Genomic DNA, 26,718 nt, shown 5'->3' with positions numbered 1-26,718 from the left:
ATCTTTTGCTCCATGAGTTCTGTGGTTCCATCGACAATAGCCATAGAAACCACTCTCCCTCGCCTCTTCACCTGGTATGCTTTGTGAAGGTTTTTCTTCTGACCTCCCGCCATGGACAACTGCAACATCGGTGCCTATTTTCTATCGACTCTCCTGCTACCTTTATTCCACCTTTTTATCATTGGACCAAGCTTCTCTTGTAATCACCTCTCCCCTTAACTTAATTCCAAGAGCCTCCTTGGAAAAGATCAGATCTATAGCCAAATTGCGACAAGACAAGACCTGAAAAGGGGGGCGGGGTGTTGGAAAACTTGGCTTTCTTTTTATATATATATATTATTTTATTTTTACTCTATTTTATTTCATTCTATTTCACTTTACTCTGGTTCTTTTGTCCTTACTCATTTTTTGTAAACATTTTTCTTACACTTAGAGGCAGGGTGGGTGGATGGGCTTTTCTATCTTTAACTATACAAACTAGATTCCCCTACCCTAAATTGCAGTAATTATTTAAATGGTATTAATGTTTTGCTTACTTTTATTTATTCTAATTTAATTAATATTGTGTAATTTATTTTGCTTATGTTAATTATGTTACTGTTAATTATTTTGTATTTACTCTTACCTTAACTGAATTTTCTTTCCCATTGGTAGACTATTTTGTGCTAGGAATGGAGAGGAAGACCTGTCTTCCAGGGGGGGCTTTAAGAACATACAGGTGATTACGGGTAGGGGAAGATATGGCGTTGGTATAGCTGCTAGTCATTCCAGAAGAATGGTGAACAGATACTTGAAAGCTGTTGTGGCGTTCACCCTTGTGGCACCTGCGTATTTTGCCCTCACAAAGTCTCACATCACATTTTCCTCTCACAGCCACCAGTGGATTACCTCAATCCATAATATAAATGACATTTGTCAGAACACTTGTCTTGTGAATACAAACAGAACTTATTTATTGAAGTGAAGCAGATTTAATAATAACAGAAGTTCTTCAGATAAACGTTGTACACAAGCAAATCATTAACAGTTCTCTCAGTACATACTTTTCTCTTGCAATATTATTACCACCTTCACCTATTTTCTTTACCAGCCTTATAACTCAGTATCTGTTTCTTCCCTCTCTGACTAACCAGCTCTTATCTCTCTCTGGATCTAATCTCTATCTGACTCCTCCTTCTCCTGCCAAGCCTCATATAGCTGCTGACTCCACCTCCCCAGTCCTCTCATAGGCTCATGCAAATCAGCTCATGACTATGAATTGCATGAGTGATGTGGGGCGATCATCACAGCTGTCCATTGTTCTGTCACTGTTACCACCTGCCAGGCTCCAGGTAGCCAGCTCAGTTGTCCCTCCACTTTAACTTTCGTGCTGTTGAAAGCCAGGTCTGTATCCAATAAAGCTCAGCTAATACAAGATCTTATTCTGGAAAAGGATGCAGATCTGGCTTGCATAACCGCAACGTGGATGGGTAGTGAAGGGGGTGTGCCCCTGTTTCTTGCCTATCCCCCAGTTATGCTGTACAACATCAGGGTAGACTGGAGGGTTGATGGGGGAGTTGCCATTGTTTATAAGGATACCCTTGAGGTTGTCAGGCTCTCTGCTGTGGTAATGCCGGGCCTAGAGGCCCTCCACATGTCGATTGGGACCAGGGATGGTATTGGGAGCTTGCTAGCATGCCCTGCTCCTTGCAATCCAGCCACCTCCCTACTTGAGCTAACCGACCATCTCCATGGCTCTGTTGGGATCCCTGAGACTGATTGTCTTGGGTGATTTCAACATCCATGCGGAGGCAGAGGTTACCGGTCCGGCTCTTGAGTTCTTGGAAACCATGGCTTCCTTGGACATATCCCAACATGTTAACAGCCCCACACATGTGGGTGGCCACACTTTGGATCTGGTTTTCTCTACTGAGCAGAGAGAGTGTGTCCCGATGGTGACTGACCTTCAGTTGGTCCCCTTCTTCTGGTCAGACCACCACCTGATAAAGTGCAACCTCATGGTGGTCCTGCTCCCCTTGGGGAACAAAGACCTATATTCATGATCCACCCTTGCAGGCTGCTGGATCCTATTGGGTTTCACGATGCCATGTGTGGAATTCTGACTGACCAGGCTGGCGGTCCTGTTGAGGCCCTGGTGGATGGTTGGTATGCTGCCACTGCCAGGGCTGTAGACACAATCACTCCTAAACACCCTCTCCGCCACAGAGCCCAACCAGTGCCTTGGTTTAACCAGCAGCTGTGGGCTATGAAGCAGAATAGGATAAGGCTAGACAGTGTCTGAAGGCAGAACCTGACAGAAAATAGCTTAAAAGCTGCCAAGGTCACATCTAACCTCTACCTTGCTAAGGGAGAGGCTGCTAGAAAAGCCTACTTCGCTGTCCAGATAAGCAAGGCATCCAGTCAGCAGGCATAACTTTTCCGTATAGTACGCAACCTATCCGGAATTGGCCACAATGATTGGCCTCCATCTTTTTTTCTTTCTAGAAACAAAATTTATTTATTTCTAAAGAATGAAAAGACAATCGACCATATTACAAATAATAAATACAAAACTACTCCCCACATTTCTCCAAATCACATATGTACCATTCCCCATCACCTTTTAAAGAAATATTGACCAACAATCTAAGTCTCTTTTCAAACCACATGTCTCAAAGTCTATTTTGTCGGCATATTTTAATAATGGCTTCCAATTTTCTGTGAATTTACTATGGTTTATTTCTCCTCTATGTACTCTAACTTTGTTAGTCATTTTTTCCATCAGCAATGTATGCCATATTTTACTTGTGAATGCTTGCAGTGAGAGATCTTGGGCTTTTTTCCATTTTTTAGCTATTTTGGATCTTGTGGTGCCTATAAGATTTGCAACTAATTCTTTATTTTGTAGTTTCTCACTCCCCCCTGTGAATAATGAAAATAACAATAATGTTTCATTAATCTCTATTTTTTGATTAGCCAGTGTTTCTATCCATTTAATTACCTCCAGCCAAAAAAATTCTATTTTGGGGGAAGAGATCCACATATGTTCCAGAGTTCCCTTTTGTCCGCAGTTCCTCCAGCATTTATCAGATATATCTTTATTAATTCTATGTAGTTTTGTAGGGCATAGATGCCATCAATGCACTACCTTTAGAACCATTTCTTTTGCACTTGCTGAAATAGATGTATATGGATATTTTTTCCAGATTCCTGTCCAAATTTCTTCAGGTATATTAATATTTAAATTTGTTTCCCACACTGTTTTAGATCCTCCACCTTTTCCATATTCTTTCTCAATAATGCTTTTATATATTAGTGAGGTTAGTTCTCTCTTTTTATTTTTATCTTTTTGTATACAATATTGTTCAAATTCAGTTAATGTTCTTAGAAGGCCAGTTTTTTGTTGTAAGTGAGTAGCAAAACTTCTTATTTGTTTTATTTGTAGCCAATTGCTTTGTTTTCTCTTCTATTTGCCTGATAGTAAGTGGTTCCCCTGAGTCAAATAAGTCATTAATTCTGTATATTCCAATTTGCTTCCATTCCTTAAATTGTGCATATTTCTCTTTAGACTTAAAATCTGGGTGATCCATAAGGGGACATAAAGGGGATACTGGGGGGAGGGGCGGACAATGTTTTACTATGTTTTCTCCATATCCTTAATATTTCAGAAATGAATGGGTTCTGTATTTGTTCTCCTTTTCCATTTTTTTTGTAGTATAAATATACTTGTTTACTATGTCCATTTTCATTTCACTTTCCATTTTGACCTAATCGGAATTTTTACAAGTCTCATCAATTTGTATAAATTTATATTTTTGGAGCTGTGGTATCCCTAATCCCCCCTTTTGACCCTGTCTATATTTGACACTATTTATAAATCTTATCTTCTTTCCCTTTCCTGCAATAAAATTTTCTAGCTTTCCTTGCCATCGTTTTAGTTTTAGTTTTTTTGTATCTGGCTGTAATGGGATATTTTGGAATAGAAATTGAAATTTTGGTAATATATAAGATTTAATCAAAGCAATTCTCCCCAGCATTGATAGGTTCAAATTGACCTACTTTGTCATTTTCTCTTTTGCAAATTTAAATAGATTTTTATAATTTCTGTAGATTAATTGATTAAGATTTTTTGTTACCCATATTCCTAAGTATTTAAAACTTGAATAACATAACTCTAAATGAGATGCTTTTCTAATTTCATTTTGTTCCCTAATAGGAATATTTAAACATAATAATTTAGATTTTTGGAAATTATTTTTTAAACCTGTATATTGACTATATTCCTCTAATATTTCTTTTAAATGTTCTATTCTTTGTAATGAGTCCTCCAAAAAAAGGAGCATATCATCTGCATATAAGTTTATTTTGTGTTGTCTATTTTTTGTGGACAGTCCTCTAATGTTTTCACTTTCTCTTATTTTTGTCGCAAGAGGTTCTATTATTAATACAAATAGGATTGGAGACAAGGGATCACCTTGTCTAGTTCCCCTAAATAGTGTAAATTTTTCAGATTCTAATCCATTAATAAGTACCATAGCACCTGCTCCTGTGTATAATTTCTTGAAAACTTTAATAGAATTTTTACCCATATTCATTTTTTCCAACAGATCAAACATGAATTTCCATTCCACCCGGTCAAAGGCTTTAAGGGCATCCAGTGAGAGTATTGGCATCTTCTTTTTTTCTTTATTGGCTGTATATATAATATTCAGTACTCTCTGGATAGCATCACGCATTTGTCTTCCTGGTATAAACCCATATTGATCTGTATGAACATATTTAGTTACAAAACTGCTTAATCTTTGTGCCAATATTGTTGAAAAAAAATTTTGATCTTGATTTTGCAATGTTATAGGTCTGTAAGATGAAGGAAACATTGAATCTTTTTCTGGTTTCAATATAGTTATTATTCTGGCCGTATGCCATGACTCTGGTATTTTGTCACCTCCCAAAATTGAGTTAAATCGCTTTAGAAGATGCTCTATGACATCTTCTTCCCATACTTTATAGAAATCAGCTGTGAATCCATCACAGCCTGGTGCTTTTCTTTTCTTAAGTTTTTTGATAACTGAATTTATCTCAGTTTTCGTTATTGGGCTATTTAAATAGTCTTTATGTTCCTCTAAAATTTGGCTTATTGGTAATGTTTGTATAAATTTCTTAGTATTTATGTCCGGTGTTACTTCTGATTTATATAAATCTTTATAATATTCCATGAATGTAGAGAGTATTTGTTGCTGTGAATTTACCGTTATTCCTTCCTTCATTTTTAATGAAACAATTGTTCTTTTTGCTATCATCTTTTTAACTGCATGTGATATCAGTTTAGTGTTTTTATTTCCATGTTCATAATATTCTCTCTTTAAATAGTTCATAGCTGTATGAACTTTTGCAGTATCCAATGCTTCTAACTCTGCTCTAGTTTTTGTTAATTCATTAAGTATGTTCTTGGTTCCTAGTTGTTTATGTTGTTCTGATTATTTTTTATTTTACTTTCTAATTGTTCTTGGAGCTTATTTCGTTCCTTCTTTATTCTAGAGGTTTCCATAATAAAAATTCCTCTTAGGTAGGCTTTTAGGGCATCCCATAGCAATGCTGATTTTATTTCTGCAATATCATTTATTTCATTAAAAAAATTAATTTCTTTATTTTTCCAATAATTTCTATATTTAAACACACATTAGGGCTCAATCTCCAAATTCTAGATTTACTCTTTACTTCAGTAACCCAAGGAAGTTTTAATGGTGCATGATCAGAGGCTATCTCAGGGGCAAACTTTATTTTGTTTAGATTTGGGGCCAAAGTCTCTGATATAAGAAAGTGATCAATTCTTGAATAGGTACAATATCTTTTAGAAAAATATGGATATTCTCTCACTTTAGGATTTAAATACCCCCAGCCATCAATTAAACCTGATCTCTATATTAGCTTCTTAATTTTATTACCATCATTTGATACCTTTCTATTTTTTTTTTGATGTTGTATCGATTTTGTTTAAAATACAATTTGTGTCTCTGCCTAGGATAATTTTTCCCCAGGCAAATTCTTTCACCTTTCTTAAAAAGCTCTGCATAAAATTTGCTTGACCTATATTGGGGACATAATAAGAACCAATAGTTAATAATTTGTCGTCCAGTTTTCCTTTAACTATAACATATCTGCTTTCAGGGTCTCCCATATAATCAATCACTTCAAATTTTGAGTTCTTCATAAAGATTATTGCCACCCCTTTAGCCTTATTCGATCCATTTTCTATATATTCTTCACCTATCATTGGGTGCTTAATTATCCTTTTCTTGTTCTTATTTTGATGAGTCTCCTGTAACAACAACACATCTACTCCTAATTTTTGAATAGTCTTAATGACTCTATATCTTTTCACTGGTGACTCCAACCCATTCACATTATAAGATTTGAAGATTATCTAACATTACGGACATACATTCTATATGCTTTCTTTACAAATATATTCTTTATCAATATTTGTCTAATAGATTTTATATATGTTGTGGTATACAGTCTATATTCATATTTTACTAAGCCAGATTGTCTACTTCATTCTAATTTTCTTTTCAGTGTCACCCTTTACCTATACCTAATTCCCTCCCACCCTTTTCCCCCTCCCCCACCCTCACCCTGTTCCAACAATGGTCAGTGAGAACAAGTCCCCAGCTCTTGTTTGAGCTGTGCCCTGTGGAACTACAGGGAGCCAGAAAATTTAACATTCCCTGTAAAAGATCAGATCTTTCCCCATGCCCGCTCTGACCCTCTTAATCTATACATATATTAATAAAACAGATTACAACTTATCTATGTTTGTTTGTAACTATTGTATCTCTTACTTATCGATACATTAAAGTGTTCTAAACATATATTCTAAACATTCTTAAATATATATGGTTCTTATCTAAAAATTCTAAGGTTCCTTTCTATCGTGTGTTGGTTTGTGTCTTCACACTGTTAATTTTGTTTCATCTCCGTGTTTTCTTCCAGCCACTGGACTATGAAAATCGAAGGCTATATGCTTTGAAAATAGAAGCCGAGAATCTATATGTTGACCCACGTTTTTATTACCTTGGGCCTTTTAAAGATACAACTACTGTAAAAATATCTGTAGAAGATGTGGATGAACCTCCCATATTCAGCAGATCTTCATACCTTTTTGAGATTCATGAAGACATTGAGGTGGGCACAATAATAGGAACTGTGATGGCCCGGGATCCAGATTCAGCAGCAGGTCCTATCAGGTATGCACAACGCTCTGCAGTCATAAGTACTTATACTGTACCTTTGTCCACATGAATGCCTTTGTTGATATAGGACCAGTGAATATATCTTTTCCTCTGCTCATCTAATAATAATGGGTATTTCTTAATTTGCACAGTCCAAGAATGTGGGCATTGTTCTTGGAGGTGCTAAGTCCATCATGTGTACAGTATGTTTAACCCTTTCCTCATTTATTGAAACCATTGGGGAAGCTAGTTCAGTGGCTGTGAGTAGTGCTGAATATATCTTTGCAGCACAGTGTAGCTCCATGATACTAACAAAAGAAAGTGGTCACAGTTAAAAAGCAAACAAACAAAAAACACCTCCCTTAATTCCACCACATTGGATCCTGGCCACTCTCCTTAAGTAAGCGCAAGGAGGTCATGATAGTATTTCAGCCACACAGGACAGATGAGGCAGATTATCTAGATCCGTTTTGATCTAGCTTCAAACCTTGCTTTCGGACAGAGACTGTTTTGGTCATTTGGGATGATGAACAGAGAAACCTACTCATATTACTTCTGCAGGACCTCTTAGTGGCTTTTGGTACTGTTGACTGTGTTATCTCTTTAGGGCATCTGTCCGGCAAGCTGTTCACATTTTGTTATGGTTCTGTGGTTCTTCTTGGAAGTGTAATTCAAAAGGTTGTGTCAGTGGACTCCTGTTCAATCCCATGGTTATTAGCTTCCCCTTTCCTTCAGATTTTTTCCTGCTCACATACAGGTGAAACTGTTGGGAGAGTTTTCCAGAATTTAAGCGTTTAGTGCAGCCACTGTGCTGGTATCACTCAACTCTGCTTGCCTTTCCGTATAAAGTTAAGGAAGCTGTTCTAGTTTTAACTCACTGTCTGATAATGTTGGTAAATGCCTTCTTAAAAAGCAGATAAGGGAACAGGAAACCAATTCTGTGAAATGAAAGGTTCAATACCATTGAACACTCATGTTCCCAGTTTAAATGTACTCTTGAATGCAGCCCTGAATATCAAATGCTCCCGTTTCAACAGTCATCTGCTTCTGTGATGCATTTGCACAATGAAGACTAAGACCAACTCCAGTTTTTACTGCAGATTTCAGATCTGGCCATGGTGTCACATGGCCTAGTTACTTCCCTCATGGATCATTATAATACACATGCTGTGGTGCTGTCCTTTACACATGCTGTGATGCTGTCCTTGAAGTGTGTTCAGAAACTTCAGTGGGTCCAGAATGGGACTGCTGACCATAGCTAGTTACAGTGAGCATGTGGCTGCCTTGTTACAAACAGCTTTACATGCACTGCTGTGTTTCCAAACAATTCAGATTTCACCTTATGACCTATAAAGCTATCTACAGCTTAGGTCCAGACTGTCTGGAGGACTTCCCTACAAGTGTGCTTACTTGTGAGGGTGGTCTTCTCTTGGTCCTTAGTCCTTCTGCCATCAAAAGCATATCTGTTTTATTTGAGACTTTTGTCATTATCAACATCATCTCATTATAATCATTAGTGTTAGCTGCACTGGGTCCAGGTTTTGATGCAAAGTCAGGATATAAATTAATTAAACTTTCATAATAATCCAAATATTGATCCCTTTATCTAATTTCTGAAAAGTATTCAGTTAATACTTTTAGAGAAGTACAGTACTCAGGGCTATCACAGTGTGAAATCTCAAGGCAAGCTTTGACTTGGCATCTCTTATTTTAGAAATAGAAGTAATGTTGTTTCTCTCAGTGTGTATAACATATACCACTACATGAGGGAATGCAACATTTTTTCAAAAGATTCTTCATAGACTTAAAACAGACATCCACAAATATATGAAATTTGCCAGTGGCTTCTGAGTTTTGAAATGTTTGTTTTGGAGTAAAGTACTGGCTATACTTTACTCCAAACTATTCATTTGAAATTTGCTTGGTTTTTTTTTGGAGACATCAAATCTGAAGGTTCATAAAATGTAAGATTTCAAATACTACTAAGTGGAAATACCATAGTGTGCCAACTATGAAATGCAAAACAATGCTACTGTAAGTATTATGGTATGTCAATTATCAGGCTATATTATTGTTATATGCTGTCAAGTTGCCTCCCAACGTATGGCAACCCTTTGACAGAGTGACCTCCAAAACAGGGTGGATTTGATTTAAATTTCTTTGATTTAGATCACTATAGCAAAGTGATTTAAATCCCAATTTAAATTAAAAAATCTCAGAATTTTGGATGATATAAATATAAAATCATTTTTATTTAAAAATCTATTTGATTTTTTTAAAATCATGGATTTGTATCCACCCTGCACCAGTATGTCCTGTCATTAATAGGCCTGCTCAGCTTTTGCAAAACCCTAGCTTGCTTTATGGAGCCAATTCATCTCATATTTGGTCTTTCTCTTTTCCTGCTGTCTTCAAAAGGACAGTAAATGTTACTAAAATGCCACTGCATATTATTTAGTGAATATCTGGTTTATCAAAAGCACACTGGCTTCCTTCTCTGTGTTAATTGTTCATATGATATTTATGCAGCAACATCTGATGAGATTTGCCAGAAATACATTGGGTATTTCCACCAGTGTAATGCCAGCACTGTAATTTTAACAGATTGAGAAGTCAGTGTAGAGTAGACTATTCCTATAACACATTGAGTTACACAATTGATGTGTGATAGGAGATGCCTACATTAGCTTCTTAACTTGTGGCAATTTGCCGTTGAATTTTACAGCACTGACATTACACCAGTGGGAGTAACTAATAGATTCTTATTTTGGACATTACCTGCGTTCTGTATTGCAATCTCACTTGAAATAAGTTAGCTCAAAAGGCTAACTTGCTCTGTAAAGATGTGAACTGTAAAGGTGTAACCTCATCATTCACCCATTTTGTTCATATTATATGACCATCAGACTAATGATGTTTTGTTAATGTCTGCCCAGACAGTTTGGATGTCCTATGATGTGAGAATCAGCAACAGTTAGCAAAATACACAAATGCATGAATGCATGGCAGAAAAGATAGACAAAGCATTACTGGTGAAAGGACTAGAAAAGTCTGGATTTGGTATATTCAAAAGATCCATCAATACTCATAAATATTTTCAGCAGATTACTTAGATTTCTCTTAGCAAGAACAGGAAAAGAAAATGTAGTACCTTACAAACCCACAAATCCAGTTTTTTTGTAATCTATTAGCAAAATTTATATGCCACAAGTTCTTTTAAGTGGCTTATAATGGAAGTAAAATAATAGCAATAATAGTAATTACAAAAAATAGGACCATACAACAATAACATCTAAGTAATGATAGGGTCCAGTTATTCTCCAAAAACCCCTTCCAATGTTTGTCTTTTCTTTTGCATTTGAATATTTTTGGTCAGAGGAACCCATTTAGGTACAAATACATGTAAATGTGGAATATTCTGCCAAGGCCCAATTCAAAGTGCTTGTTTTGACATATAAAGCCCTAAACGGCTTGGGCCCTGGATACCTGAAGGACCTCCTCCTTCCATATGAGCCTACCTGGCAGTTAAGATCTAGCCAGGCAGCCCTTTTGAAAGAGCCGTCCCTCAAGGAGGTAAGAGGGACGGCTTGTAGACAAAGGGCCTTTTTGGCAGCTGCCCCCAGTCTATGGGACACCATCCCGAATGGGATTCATCTGGCGCCAACGCTAATGACATTTCAGCGCCAGGTCAAAACCTTTTTGATCCAGAAGGCTTTTAATGGAAATAATAGCAACTGTGGGTCCTGATGGCAATTTTTAGAGTATATATTTTAATTGTATTTTAATTGTTTTATCTTTTTTATTGTATTTTCGTTGTTGTAAGCCGCCCGGAGACCTTTGGGTAGTGTGGGCAGCATGATAGATAGATAGATAGATAGATAGATAGATAGATAGATAGATAGATAGATAGATAGATAGATAGATAGATAGATAGATAGATAGATAGATAGATAGATAGATAGATAGATAGATATGAGGTTGGCCTTTCGTGGTCTCAGAGAGATGGCATGAAGAAAAGCAAAGGAACAAGTTTGGCTAGGCTAGTACAAAACGTGAGTTCTATGGCTAGGAATCCTGTTTTATGTGAAATAAACCATGGGTGAAGAATTAGCTGGAACTGTCGATAATGCTGGAAGAAAAGGCTGCCCTTCAATTTATTCAACGTACAGTGATATTATCTGGGGTTTGAAGTAGGAGCAGCAGGGTTACATTACACCTTCCTAATTAAATATTTTTGGCCTACAGAGATAATAAGGCTAATAAAACTAAATGACTGTATTTATCTGGGTTCAGCTCAGAGGAAAGGAAAAGTTGCCTTTTGCCCATTAAAGCACAGTAGTTGGTTATTAAGGTTGTGCCTAAGCTGTCTTTTTACAGAGTGCAGAAAGGCCCTTGATACCACAAAACTGTTTAGGTAAAAAAAATTCAAATCACAGTTTAAATATAATTTCTCTGCAAAGATGATTACACACATTTATGCTAACACAAGTCTTTCACACATACACTCACACACTCTTCTATACCAGCAAATGATATCAACAATTTTTTTTACACTGACACTCTTCACAGCTGCCTTATTTTCCTTAGATAGGAAGCACACAAAAAAGCTTTCTGAGTGGAACTATAATTTCAAGGTGTCAATATACTGAGCATTCTATACAGTGCTGTTATGGGTTTGCGAATGGACTACCAATTTAAAAGCAGAAGAGCTCAGTCCTGAAAGCAGGGAATCATGCAATCTCAGGTTATATAATATTCCATGGAATGAAGCTTTGTCAGACATACAACTAACCAGACAACATCTTTATCATGTTTTTTTTGCACAGGCACTTCCTCAAATGGTCAAAGATGTCGATTTGTCATACCACATAATTTTCCACACTGATATATCTGGCATTTAGTGTGCTTTGTTTTGTTATTGGAAAATAAACAAGAGCATAATTTGCAAGTCTGGTCACTGAGGCATGCATTTTTGAGGAAATTATGTTGGAGGCTAAAAAAGTTGTTTATAGACAGTAAACATCTGTTGTAATGTCTCATTTCATTCCAAACATGATGCTGTTGTATTGTTCTCAATTTCACAACATTTCAGGTGATTAATTGCGCAGCATCATGGCTTATATACCTCCTCCTCTACAAGGAGCAGCCTGCAGAGCAAAGCATAGAAAAATTCACGGCGATGTCACATATTGCCTCTCACAATGGTAGAATAAGTCACCTCTCTGTTCAGACATGAGCTTCCAATGATACCCACCCATGATTTGAATACAGTTTCAGCAAAGGGGGCATTTATTCAATAGCTTTACCAGCATTTTTGGTTTCCACTTGAATGTAACACTTCTGGATGACAATGTGCAACTGGCAACTAGACGTGTTGCTGCATGGCCTCTTGTGCAAAATGACTTTAGGAATTGCTGAGTGGGGTGGGAAAATGCATGACTAGCTTCTGCTGTGGATTTCCAAGACATTCACTGATGGCAAGGAAGAAAATTGTAGTGTGAGTGTTTCCACAGCATCCGTCTTTTACTTGAGTTAAAATAAATGTACTCATAGGTTGAAAATGGCAAAAATGCAGCAACCAACACAAAAATATACTCAATCACCTTTAGGTTTTCCTTGGATCGTCATACGGACCTGGACAGGATATTCAATATACATTCTGGAAATGGATCTATTTATACTTCTAAGATGCTTGACCGAGAATTGTCACAGTGGCACAATCTTAGTGTGATTGCAGCTGAAATCAGTAAGTCAATTTTTCATTGGATGTATATTTTCTATGTAATTCTGCAAAAACAAAACAAAAACAAAAACTTGGGAGAGTAAAAATCTTTGTATGTTTCCATCTCCACCCAAGAAGAGAAGCAGAATCCTGCACATATATGTGCAGGAGAGTGGAAGACTGCTGGATTGGATGTGTATATGCCAGCTTTCCCTAACCTTGGTTCTGCCAAATGGGTTGACTACGGCTCCTACCATCTCTGTCATTGGGCATGGTGGTTGGGGAGAACAAGGCTTGGATCCCAAAATCTCTGGAGTTTTAAGTTCAGGAAGCTTACTGTAAACAATAAGAAAGAGCACCAGTCGTGTGTGGTCTCCTTCCTACTCCACAAATCTTTGCAAAGAGCTAACTGGTAAAATTGCTACTTACCTAACTGGGACATAAACGTGCACCCTGGCTGTAGCCTGAAAATGCAGCTGGATTAGACCTTCCAGAAATTAAGGATGTGATGAGTACTTGCAAAAAGTTCTCATTCTCAGTGATATTATATTTGCAAGACTTCTTGCTGAGATTTCCCAGCATCCCATGAAGAATAAACACAGGTCTTGTTTTCCCTTTTATTTTTCCTCCTGTTTTTCACCCAAAGTTCTGTGCAGAAAGCTGCCACATTCTGCTCAGCTCAATGCATCTTCCAGAGAATCATACATGGGACAGATTGTGTTCTACATAGGAGTTGCACTAACCCTGTGCAGCTTGGCATTTCTTCCAGAAAAAAAAAAGCTTGGCATTTTCTTCCACAAAACCTCTGAGGAATTCTGTAAGATTCCCTGCAAGGTTGATTGATTGATTCTTTTGTTTATAATTTTGCAAAGAGAATTCCATTGTGAGGAGAAAAGAGGATCTCCCCCCTGGTTTCTCTTTGACAGCAAGAGGCTTCTTATAAGAAATAAACACTCCAATTATGTCTGTTTTCTTGCAGACATCTTATGCAGTTCTTTAACAGTCTCTTTCCCCATTACTAGTTGTGGAAGTTCAAGGACATGTATATCCATGGAGCTTATCAAGTGTTATTTTCTGTGCAGATGCTCTATATCTACCCTTCTACTTTCACTTTGATTGCCTTTCTTACAAAAGGAGAGTGGCTTGTCCAAAGAGACAGAGCCTCTGCTTTCTATGTGAGCAATCCATGTGAGCCAAAACGTTGTAAAACCAGAGTTTCATGTGGAGATAATAGAAGGATCCTTCTGGGTTATTCCCATATATATTTATTCCCATATATGGAGGATGGTGTGAAAACCAGAGACAAGGGGGTAGAGCTGTGTTAGTCCCCTCTTGCCATTATCTTTGTGCATGGATAATAAGTACTGAATAAATATCTTCATTTACATTCCCACTGCTTCAGAAGGTTATAGAGAAACAGCAAACTCATATGGTTTGAGGGCAAAAATTGTTCCTCAGACCTCTCCATCGACCACATGAAGCTTAGCCATGGCAGTTTTCAGCTAGTGCCCCAAATCCAGTTGCATATCTAACATCTCCAGAAGAGTGATGACATCACTGGTGGGGCTAAATTTTCAGTAAGGACTTCCTCTTTCTGTCCCATAGTTTGTCTCTGATGCGAGTAGTCCACATTATTGCATAGGGTGGAAGGAAGAAATCTTTACTTAAAATCTCACCCTCCTGATGATGTCTTTACCCATTCACAGATGTAACATATGCAACAGGGTTTTGGCCACTAGCTGAAAATTAGCATTTCTAGGCTTTATGGGTCCCAAGGAGATTGCTGGGAAATAATTTTAGTCCTCAGGCCACCTAAGCTTACCCAATCTTTGGGATGGAAGGAAGAAATCTCTACTAATAGATGACATTTGCAGTAGTGAGAGAGTTTCAGTAAAGAATCCAACATTTTCCTTAGCTGATTTAAATGTATACAATAAAATAGGGCTTGTTTTGTCTTGAAGTATGCACTGTATCTGGGCCCTCACTGACTAGTTGTGACAGAAAAGAGAATCCATTGTTAAATGAATCCTCCCTTTCCTCCACTTTGACAGATAACCCCAAGGAGATGACTCGCGTTTCTGTTTATGTCCGAATATTAGATGTGAATGACAATGCACCGCAGTTTGCCGTATTCTATGATACTTTTGTGTGTGAGAATGCAAGAGTGGGCCAAGTAAGTCATTTATGTAAATGTAATGACAAAACCAAGTCATAGATTGTTTATGAGAGAGCAGCTTGGGAAATGGAACATGAAAAGGGGGCAAATTTGCTGCCAGCAAATGAAAACCCAGCTTTAAACAGTAATGCTTCCCAGCACTATCAACATGTAAATTACCAAATAGCTTTCTTGTATGCCCACAAAAAGGGCTTTGTGCTCTTAAGAGATTCAAGATCCTACCCCACCCCATCCCCTTTTTCTGTTTGCTTGTTTTCTCCAATATGATGTGTCTTAAAAGACACTCTCTTAATTGTGTTCAGTGTTGCCTGATGAAGGAAAATGCTATATGCTATAAACAGTAATTTGTAATCAAATTTGATTTTTTTCTTTTTCTCCTCACAAATCATTCTTCAGTACAGAACTCCATTGTGCTTTGAGTTGACATGGATGGTGTTCCAAAACATCACTGTCAGCATTCTATTTTTATGCAAATGCCCAGTTATCTCAAAAAAAGAGAGGCTTTCTGTAGGCAAATCACACAAAGGCATAAAAGTTGTTAGTATCAGAAAGGCAAACATTTGTTTTGCTTTGCTTCTCAGCAAGAGGCTTTGAACTGTCCTTTGATCAGTGTGAAATGACTTTGCCATCAAGAAGAGCAAAGTGCCAGCCATTAGGGCTGGATGAAACTCACAGCACTGCCTCTGAAGGCAAAAACATCTCTGAAAGCTTCAGATTGGGAGCAGAAAGATGGGGGCGAGTTAACTCTTTCATGTCCCATGGGTTTCATGTTTAAAAGTATCCTCTTTCCCTTCCTGCTTTCCTATCTGTGCAGGAAAAGCTAAAGGACAAAAACAAGCTATTGGCAAGAGGGGAAAGGGTGAAGGACCTCTTTCCTGGCAATCTCCAGTATTGTATTTCACTTTAAAAAGAGGTAGCAGTGTGAAGTGGGGCATGCTACTTTAAGATTATCTGGAGAAGGATATTTTGGAAGAATTAACAGCAAAACAATATGGATTTGGTTCTGGATGTCTAGTATCAAAGGGCAGAAGAGGAGGATAACCCTTAGAAGACTTCTCCACTACATCTGTCTACATAGGTTTTTGTCATTATTGAGGGCTACAAAAAGAGTAAATTGCCCAGAGTTAAAGCTACAACTCTCAAGTGGCCTGAAATATGTGAGAGTGGCTGTCTTGCCCTACAATGGATCTAGAGTGAATGTAACAAACTTTCCAATATAGATTCCTCTTCTTCTAGCAGGAGACTTTAATGCCAGAGTAGGTCAGGGAGAGGCTATATTCCATTGTGTATTGGATATGTCTAGTGATGCCTCCCTGTTACATCTTTATGGTCCAGAGGGGCAGTCTAAAGACCACTAAATTAATGATGTGGGGATTCATCTGGCCAAACTTTGTTTACTTAAAGGCTTAACTTGGCTAAACGGCCTCTCAGAGTTCACTGATGATGACAAGTTCATGTATCCTTTCCCCCATGGTTCCAGCACAATTGACTATGTCCTGCTTCTGGTTTTCCTACTACCATGTGTTGCCGAGTTCTGGGTGGGTGAGCCTCTTGCCAGTGACCATCTTCCTTTTATGCTGTGGTCTTGCTCTTGATACAGACCCTTTCCTTTTGTCTAATGTAGTATCACAAGAGTGTCCATTGATCCGAGAATCAAATGGAACTATAGAGCAAAGTACCTCTTTGAAAATGCAATTAAGCAAGACATTACATTTCAAGGTCTCCCCAACTGACTACTTTCAGCAAACCTTGAGGATCACATCAAAGACTTTGAGATCTTAACAAATACCATAATAGCCAGTCTTGGCCAGTTCCTTCAACACCGCCAGGATAGTCAGGCTCCAGACATTAGACCTAGGCTAGACAAAGAATATCTTGCACTGCAGTTGGACATGTGGAGGATCTATAATTACTACAGAACTTAAAGGGCTCCCAGGCTCCCTACACAGTATTTTATGATGGAATATTGCCATACAATAGCCATCAAGGAGCTCCATCACAGCTCCATTATGGGCCTCTGGTCTCGCTTAGTCCAAGCCATCAAACTGGGCAACAACAAAACATTCGGGCAGGTGGTTTCGGGATCTACTTTCAGCAAGAACTCACAGGATCTTCCCTCTATCCCAGCTGGGACATGGGAACAGCACTTCTTGGCCATCTTTTATGATAGCTGCAAGCCCACAGTGCCAACTGCTATGCTCCTACTGGATGACCTCCTGGAATGGCCCCCTATCACAATTAGTGAAATAAAAAAGCTCGTAGGCCTCCTTAGAAATGGAAAGGCCCCAGACCCCAATGCCCTTTCTCCGGAGCTGCTAAAAGCTGATCCCGACTGGTAGGCGCCCATTCTCGCTGCTTTATTTACAACTTTAATTGATCTGGTATCATATCCAAAGCATGGACACGGGTCATAATGATCCCCATTCATAAGAAGGGAAATAGGAAATCTTCAAATTATAGGCCAATATGCCGTCTTTCAATGACCAGGAAGTTGTACGCCAGCCATCTTTTACAAAAATTACAAGATTGGCTTCTACCCTGTTTTCCCCAGAATAAGACCTAACCTGAAAATAAGCCCTAGTACGGTTTTTCAGGATGCTTATAATATAAGCCCTACTCCCAAAATAAGCCCCAGTTAAGTGAAATCCTGACCTCCACCATTGTACAGCATCGTGCAGCAAGCACAAGAAGATAATATGACTGTATTTGAATAAATGTAGATTGTTGTACATGAAAAAATTAAAACATCCTCTGAAAAAAACCCTAATGCATTTTTGGAGCAAAAATTAATATAAGACCCTGTCTTATTTTCAGGGAAAGGCGGTAGATCAAGACATTCTGGGTCTTGAACAAGTGGGATTTAAAGCAGGAAAGTCTACATTAGAATCATTGCATGATCCTTTCACATCTCATTTCCAAATATGCTTCACAGAGTAGCTTCTGCCTCTTTGCAGCCTTCTTAGATCTAAAAGGAGCTTTTGACTCTGTTGACAGAGACATTCTGTGGCTAAAGCTTTCTAGGCTAGGTATTGATAGGCAGCTCCTCTTTCTGATCCAAAAACTTCATGCAGACTCTACCTGTCATATAAAAATTGCTGTGCAGGGGATCTCTCCATTCAGATTTTCTCTAATAGAGGAGTGAAGCAAAGCTGTGTCCTGGCACCAACTTTGTTTAATCTATTCATCAATGATCTTGCTCCACTCCTACATAGGATTAATGGCCACAGCCCTAAACTAGGCTCCATGTAGATTCCAATCTTATTATATGCAGATGACATGGTTCTCCTGTCCTGCACAAGGGTTGGCCTAAGGGGGCTAGTTAGTGGTTGCTATGAGTACTTGTTACGTAACAAGCTCCAACTGAATTTTGACAAACCTAAAATAATAGTTTTTAGCAAATCATGGAAGCCCTTTTCCTGGTCTTTCAACAGTAATACTGTCCAGCAGGTTAGAGAGTTTAAGTACCTGGGTGTCTTTTTTCACTACAGACACACCTAGTCAACTCATTGGTTAATACAGTGACGCTTTCAGCTCAGGCTGTCTTGCACTTCCACCATAGATGGGCCAATTCATACATCCCAGCTGTGCAGCAGATTTTTACTACCAAATCTGTCGTACAGCTTCTTTATGGTGTCCCCATTTGGAAGCCTGCATTTCACAGCTCTATGGAAAGAGTCCAATCAATGTTTCTGTATCAAATCTTTGGCTGCCTCATTGTGTTTCTTATCTGACCCTATGCCTTGAAGCTGGCCAGCATAAGTTTGAGGCCCTGGCTTGGCTCAGATTTTTCAAATACTGGGGCAGAATCTGTTTTTTCTCAGCCCAGGACATCTTGTTTCAAGCACTGCTTTCTGACAATGAATTTCCAAATGGTCTAGCCCTATTCAGCAAGAAAATCAAGACTCTTGGGTTGTCACCAGATCTGTTGGGCTCAATGCGGAGCACCATCACAGGTATTCCGCATAATAAAAAAAAATTAGAGCCTTGGATATTAAGGGGCAAACTGTGCATAGTGCTTCACTAAAGATTTGCTTTCTGCTATAATTCCAGCTGCCCCTATCCCATGTCAGGAGACCAGATAATCTTTATTTTATAGATCATCCTCAGGACCACAGGTATTCACCCTTGCTAGGTGCAATATTGTACCTTCTAACTTGGATAGAGGCTCGTAACATTGTACAGGAGGCAGCAACAAAAACCATCCCAAAGAAAAGGAAATGCAAGAAAGCAAAGTGGCTGTCCAACGAGGCCTTACAAATAGCAGAAAAGAGAAGGGAAACAAAATGCAGGGGAGATAGGGAAAGTTACAGAAAACTGAATGCAGACTTCCAAAGAATAGCAAGGAGAGACAAGAGGGCCTTCTTAAATGAACAATGCAAAGAAATAGAGGAAAATAACAGAAAAGGAAAAAACTGAGATTTGTTCAGGAAAATTGGAGATATTAGAGGAAAATTTTGTGCAAAGATGGACATGATAAAAGACAAAAATGGAAGGGACCTAACAGAAGCAGAAGACATCAAGAAGAGGTGGCAAGAATACACAGAGGAATTATATCAGAAAGTTTTGGATATCCCGGACAACCCAGACAATATAGTTGCTGACCTAGAGCCAGACATCCTGGAGAGTGAGGTCAAGTGGGCCTTAGAAAGCCTGGCTAACAACAAGGCCAGTGGAGGTGATGGCATTCCAGTCTAACTATTTAAAATCTTAAAGGATGATGCTGTTAAGGTGCTACATTCAATATGCCAACAAGTTTGGAAAACTCAACAGTGGCCAGAGGACTGGAAAAGATCAGTCTACATCCCAATACCAAAGAAGGGCAGTGCCAAAGAATGCTCCAACTACCGGACAATTGCACTCATCTCACAAGCCAGCAAGGTTATGCTCAAAATCATACAAGGTAGGCTTCAGCAGTATGTGGACCGAGAACTCCCAGAAGTACAAGCGGGATTCCGAAGGGGCAGAGGAACTCGAGACCAAATTGCCAACATGCGCTGGATTATGGAGAAAGCCAGAGAGTTCCAGAAAAACATCTACTTCTGCTTCATTGACTATGCAAAAGCCTTTGACTGTGTGGACCACAGCAAACTATGGCAAGTCCTGAAAGAAATGGGCGTGCCTGACCACCTTATCCATCTCCTGAGAAACCTCTATGTGGGACAGGAAGCAACAGTTAGAACTGGATATGGAACAACGGATTGGTTCAAAATTGGGAAAGGAGTACGACAAGGCTGTATACTGTCACCCTGCTTATTTAACTTATATGCAGAATACATCATGCGGAAGGCTGGACTGGAGGAATCCCAAGCTGGAATTAAGATTGCAGGAAGAAATATCAACAACCTCCGATATGCAGATGATACCACTCTGATGGCGGAAAGTGAGGAGGAACTAAAGAACCTTGTAATGAGGGTGAAAGACGAGAGTGCAAAAAACGGTCTGTAACTCAACATCAAAAAAACTAAGATCATGGACACTGGTCCCATCACCTCCTGGGAAATAGAAGGGGAAGATATGGAGGCAGTGACAGATTATACTTTCTTGGGCTCCATGATCACTGCAGATGGAGACAGCAGCCCAAAATTAAAAGACGCCTGCTTCTTGGGAGGAAAGCAATGACAAACATTGACAGTATCTTAAAAAGCAGAGACATCACCTTGCCAACAAAAGTCCGAATAGTCAAAGCTATGGTTTTTCCTGTAGTGTTGTATGGAAGTGAGAGCTGGACCATAAAGAAAGCTGACCGCCGAAGAATTGATGCCTTTGAATTGTGGTGCTGGAGGAGACTCTTGAGAGTTCCCTGGACTGCAAAGAGAACAAACCTATCAATTCTAAAGGAAATCAACCCCGAGTGCTCATTGGAAGGACAGATCCTGAAGCTGAGGCTCCAGTACTTTGGCCATCTCATGAGAAGAGAAGACTCCTTGGAAAAGACTTTGATGTTGGGAAAGTGTGAAGGCAAGAGGAGAAGGGGACGACCGAGGATGAGATGGTTGGACAGTGTCATCGAAGCAACCAACATGAATTTGACACAACTCCGGGAGGCGGTGGATGATAGGAGGGCCTGGCGTGCTCTGGTCCATGGGGTCACGAAGAGTCGGACACGACTAAACGACTGAACAAAACAACTTGGTACAGGGCAGATTTAGGGGATTACCCACAAAGTTGAGAGTGTGCCCTTGTGGCCAGGAAGTGGTTGAATCATTGCAGCACATGTTGTTTTATTGTATGTGGTATTAGGATATCCACCTGCAATACTTGAGCCCCTTCCTCTTCTCCCACTCTGGCTGGGGCAACCCGGATAAAATCCGGTACCTGCTGAGCGGCACTAATAAGGAACTTACCCAGAGAACAGCCAGATATATCCATTCCATCATGAAAAAGGCATCACATTATGCTATCACACATCATTGAGCCCTAACAATGTCATCTGGGTGTCTCATTGGCATATAGCATATATGCTTTTTAACATTTTACTGTATCTCACTCTCTTGTACTGTATGCCAATAAAGGTACTGAAACTGCCAACCTGCTGGTCAGAGTATCTGCCTCCCTTCTGGAAAGGAATCCCAAACAACTCCCCCCTCCTTTTTTTAAAAAAAATTTTTTTTGTTGTTCTGTAGTGGATCATTTAGTAGCACAGAATCATCAGTGTAAATTTTGGGGATGACAGCAGCAAATGCAGACAATAGAGGCTGTAGAAGCAGCCTGGGAGTAACGTGGGTGTGTGGTACCCCAGCCTTTTGCCAAACCATAGTCTAGTGTTATGTGATTGCAAATTCAATGTGAATAGCAATTAGGGTTTGGTGGCCAGGGCCTTTTAAGAATCTCATCTGGTTGCTGTAGTTTCCACATTTCCTACTCAGATCTGTGGAAGAGCTGAGGAGCATGATATGCTAGTACATGCTGATTGTATCGGTCTGATTAAAGAGCCTGTTGCTTATGTCAGAGCTTGGAATAGAGCAGCTGTGGTACTTACATGGGAAATGGGCTGGTGCCAGAGATCATGAGCCAAATGAAAACTACTGAAAGCCAGGTTTGGTCTCTAGGCCCCAGATCACCTATATCTGCTCTCTGAAATACAAAAACATAAACTAAATAAATGATGTGGAGTGTATCCAATTTCACTGTGTTGTTCAGTGATAATAATATGTGGCATTGTGCACAATGCAAATATGAAAATGCAATTTGTAAGCATCCTTTGAGACTGCTGATGTTTGCAAAACAATGAGACAGCCATGTCACAGAATGTCAACTGGTTTTTCTTTGTCCTTCCCTGCAGCTTATACAAACCATAAGTGCAGTTGATAAAGATGATCCTCTTGGAGGCCAAAAGTTTTTCTTCAGTTTAGCCGCTGTTAATCCAAACTTCACAGTCCAGGATAATGAAGGTATAATGCATAGGAAAGCTCAGGATGTGAGATGCTTAATTCTGTATGTTCATTTCTTGCATGTTTATTTTTGTCTCTGTGCTAAGCAGCTGGGTGATTGAATTAAAAAAGTCAGCAGATAAATCTTAAGAATAAATAGAAATTGGAATTCTGGGCTGCAAAGATTGAGATCTGTCTGTTTAGAGGGAAGACATGTTCTTATGATTTATGGATGGTTATAAATCATAGTAATAGTCACAGAAAAGTTTGAGATGTTGAGTAAAGCCATTTTTTCACCAGTCAGTAATAATCTTGGTGGCAATTATGTTATGGGAATCATAAGACTCTAAATACCTTCCCTGCATGAATGGAATCTGTTCAAATATTCTGTTCCTCAGTGTGGTGAATAAGGTGCTCTGCAAAACTCCTAAGAAAGACCTCAAGACAGAGGTCCTCTGCTATGTATCAAAAGTACAAATAAGAGACACAGTCTCCAGATGTTTAAAAATGGTAGCAATGCAGATTTTATTCTTACCTTGGGCTCAACATATTTCAGCAGTGGCCTTCTTCAGGAGCAAGCTTTTAGAACGTTTGCTTCTCATTTGGTCTATACCGGCTCCAATGTTAATCCAAAATGCACAAATAAAAGTCTCCACTGTGATTCTTGAGGGTGCATGCGCAAACAGCAAGCTAATATGTGTGCCTCAAGAATTGTGGCAGAGACTATTTTCCAGCTAGGAACAGACTGAAAGTTACACTTTTTCTTCCACTAATCAGAGGAATTTCAGCCAGAATGTATAATAGCCATCAGCTTCAGTAACTGTCCAGTTTTGCAAAGTTAGTTATTTGCCTAGTTTGGCTAAGAAGGACCAGATGCCAATGTACACCTCTGTGTTTTTTTAGCAGGTGTGTTTCTGGTGTTGTTTCTTTGTTTTTTGTGGCTTGTGTATAGTTCAAAGGCTGTAGAATCCTTTTGTACATCACCCAATTCACCTTCAGTAGTTAGCAGAAAGTACAATTGCTCATTGAGGAAACAAAGTCAACGAAAGGAAAATAAACTATTTTGAATGAAAATAAAGTAGACTGTCAGGCTTACATATTAAACATGCTCAACTTGATTTCATCAACAGATTTTTCCCCTTTCTGGGGCAATATTAGTAACAACACTAGCTAGGTTGTATTATACATTCACAATGAAAGCATACATTTGTGATTTAGTTGTAATCTATGACCCATTTATGCCTAGATAACACTGCCCGGATCTTGACAAGAAGGAATGGTTTTAGTCGGCATGAAATAAGTACTTATCTTCTGCCAGTCGTGATATCAGACAACGACTACCCCATCCAAAGTAGCACCGGCACACTGACGATCCGGGTATGTGCCTGTGACAGCCGGGGGAACATGCAGTCCTGTAATGCTGAAGCTTTGCTCCTTCCAGCAGGCCTCAGCACAGGAGCACTCATTGCCATCCTGCTGTGCATCATTATTCTGCTGGGTAAGTTATGGGGGATCATCATCTGCTGGAGGACAAAATAGCTAGAATCTTATTGATGATTTATTCTTGCATAAGGGAAATCACACACGTCTCAGTGGCAAATTACAGCTCATTAACATGGTGCTGGTTGCACTCCTGAGCACATGTGATTAGGACCACAATCAGCACTGAATTAATAAGCAAGTATCTGCCACTCAAGTTTACATGATTTCTCTGATGCAAATGCAAATTGCCAGTAGGATTCTGGCCAATACCATACAAAGAAGTAAGATCCTGACAGGCCACATCCTGCATTCATTTTTGCAAATATATCACACTATGTATAACCTAGTTAGTTAGTTAGTTAGTTAGTTAGTTAGTTAGTTAGTTAGTTAGTTAGTTAGTTAGTTAGTTAGTTAGTTAGTTAGTTAGTTAGTTAGACAGACAGACAGACAGACAGACAGACAGACAGACAGACAGACAGACAGACAGACAGACAGACAGACAGACAGACAGACAGACAGACAGATAGATAGATAGATAGATAGATAGATAGATAGATAGATAGATAGATAGATAGATAGATAGATAGATAGATAGATAGATAGATAGATAGATAGATAGAGTTTCATATAATACAAAGCTCTCATGTCTATCACTGATATGAGGTTATAATGCAGTACTGTGCTAGTGAATCACCAGTGCAGGTTCAGGCAACACAAATACCTTCGCACATTTGAGGTTGCAAGCTGCTCTGTTGAAATCTCCAGAAAGGGAGCTCAGAAATGATGGGCTCTGTCCCAGTGCCAAAATAGCCAAGAATGTTTAAGCCATGATTCTTAGTTAATTCTGTTCCTTCTTTTTTCCAAGTTATAGTGGTGTTGTTTGCTGCTCTAAAGAGACAGCGAAAGAAGGAGCCTCTGATCCTGTCTAAAGAGGATATCAGAGACAACATTGTGAGTTATAATGATGAAGGTGGTGGAGAAGAAGATACACAGGCTTTTGATATTGGTACACTGCGAAATCCTGCCGCTATTGAAGATAAGAAACTCCGCCGAGACATTATACCGGAAACATTATTTATACCACGGAGGACTCCTTCTGCTCCAGATAACACAGATGTCCGAGATTTCATTAACCAAAGGTTAAAAGAGCATGATAATGACCCCTCCGCACCGCCGTATGATTCGCTTGCAACTTACGCCTATGAAGGAAATGATTCTATAGCTGAATCCTTGAGTTCTTTAGAATCTGGCACTACCGAGGGAGACCAGAACTATGATTACCTCAAGGAATGGGGTCCTCGGTTTAATAAGCTTGCTGAGATGTATGGTGGAGGTGAAAGTGATAAAGACACTTCCTAACCTACAGTAGGATATAAAAATTTTTTTTGTTCATTTGAGAGGAAGTAACTTTACAGACACCTTCTCCACGTGACAATATTTGATGTTCAGGAACATTCTCCTGCCACTCAGCACAATGGGTTTTTTAATTATTATTTTCATTTGGTTTGAATTTGCGCATTAATGTCTTTTATTCTTTCTTGTATAATGTCATATGGAATATATACAGCAGTTTATTTAACCCCCTTCCAAACGCCAAAGCTATCGAAATTCAGTATCATCCATTTTATTGAATAAATGATACCATTTGTTTGAGCAGGTTTATAATCGCTCAAGCAATCAGATACAAGTTGCTTCTGTTAAAACACATGTTATACACTCTCAAGTGCAGCTTTTAAAAAGACCCAGAGCGCGATCCACAAAAGAGCCATGCATGCATGTTCCACTTGTCACCGACATCTTTAGAAAATAGGGTTGTTTTTTTTCCAGAAACTGCCTTTACAGTACCTCCACACAGCTTCCTGAGTTATTTCATATGGAAAACATTCCCGATAGGCTCTACATATGGCCAAAAGGGTGTGTGTGTTGTTTTTTTCTCCCTCTGAAACATGTTCCTTTGAAAAACAGGTCAAGGTGCTCCAAACCCATTTGTCTGTTTCCAGTTTCAACAGAAACTCTAGTCTGGTAGGTTCTGCATATGCAATTTCTGAAAAAGGAACAGGTATAAAATCAAAGAAATCAAATGCATGCACAGAATGCCTGTGCACATCTTTTTGGATCGTGGCCCACAAAGGAAGGGGGGGAGGAGAAAATAGTATGCCCCTATTCTGTAAATTTATATTTAAAAAATCCCTGAAAATGTACACGTGGTGTTAATGTGATATGCAGCTGGTTTAAAAAAAAACTTTGTGCAACTTCATTTCATCAGATTCTATCTGCCAATGTTTTATATTTATATTTTTGTATTTATTTTTAAGAAATAAACCAGTTTTATAACGATATTGTTGTCTGTTGTTTTTTAAGGGAAAAAAATACATATGAGCTTTTCAGTTTAAGGCTGCACCCTTAACCTACACAGAAATCCACCCAACTCAATGGCTGAAGTCTTGTTGCTTAGCATAATGTTGCATTTAGATAGGCCCACTGATTGAATCAGTGGGGATTTTGTAAGTCCTACATAAATTTCATTCATTCAAACAACCTTACTATAGTTGTGACTTACTACCCTGAGTAACAAGATTTCAGCTACTCAATCTTTCTTCTGATTAGGCATGTGTATATAATTTGTTTGGAAAATATTTACTAATTTTGAACTCAGAGGTGGCTAGCACCAGTTCCTAAATATATATTCAACACCATTATCAATTTGGGGAGGGGGAAGCATTCACAAGTTATTTCCAGATATTTAGAAACTGCAAC

The 26,718-nt window shown here is 38.9% G+C and overlaps 1 protein-coding gene across 6 annotated transcripts in view; it reads left to right on the top strand.

Annotated features, from left to right (window-relative positions):
* Positions 1-26,298, top strand: part of CDH10 (cadherin 10) — a 159,807-nt gene extending 133,509 nt beyond the window's left edge. For 4 of the 6 annotated variants that reach the window (XM_078391724.1, XM_078391726.1, XM_020801261.3 and 1 more), the window contains exons 7-12: positions 6,973-7,226; positions 12,821-12,957; positions 14,985-15,106; positions 22,392-22,500; positions 23,726-23,977; positions 24,827-26,298. In XM_078391724.1, coding sequence (XP_078247850.1) covers positions 6,973-7,226; positions 12,821-12,957; positions 14,985-15,106; positions 22,392-22,500; positions 23,726-23,977; positions 24,827-25,320 — 1,368 coding nt within the window. In that variant the 3' untranslated portion in view covers positions 25,321-26,298. The remainder of the gene's footprint in view (positions 1-6,972; positions 7,227-12,820; positions 12,958-14,984; positions 15,107-22,391; positions 22,501-23,725; positions 23,978-24,826) is intronic. The other 2 variants (XM_078391725.1, XM_020801264.3) reach the window with 1 other exon arrangement.
* The last annotated feature ends 420 nt before the right edge of the window (positions 26,299-26,718 follow it).

This window comes from Pogona vitticeps, chromosome 4, assembly GCF_051106095.1.
Source record: "Pogona vitticeps strain Pit_001003342236 chromosome 4, PviZW2.1, whole genome shotgun sequence".
Lineage (NCBI taxonomy): Eukaryota > Metazoa > Chordata > Lepidosauria > Squamata > Agamidae > Pogona > Pogona vitticeps.
The sequence above is the reverse complement of the archived record's forward strand: the minus strand, read 5'-3'. Positions and strand labels throughout refer to the sequence as shown.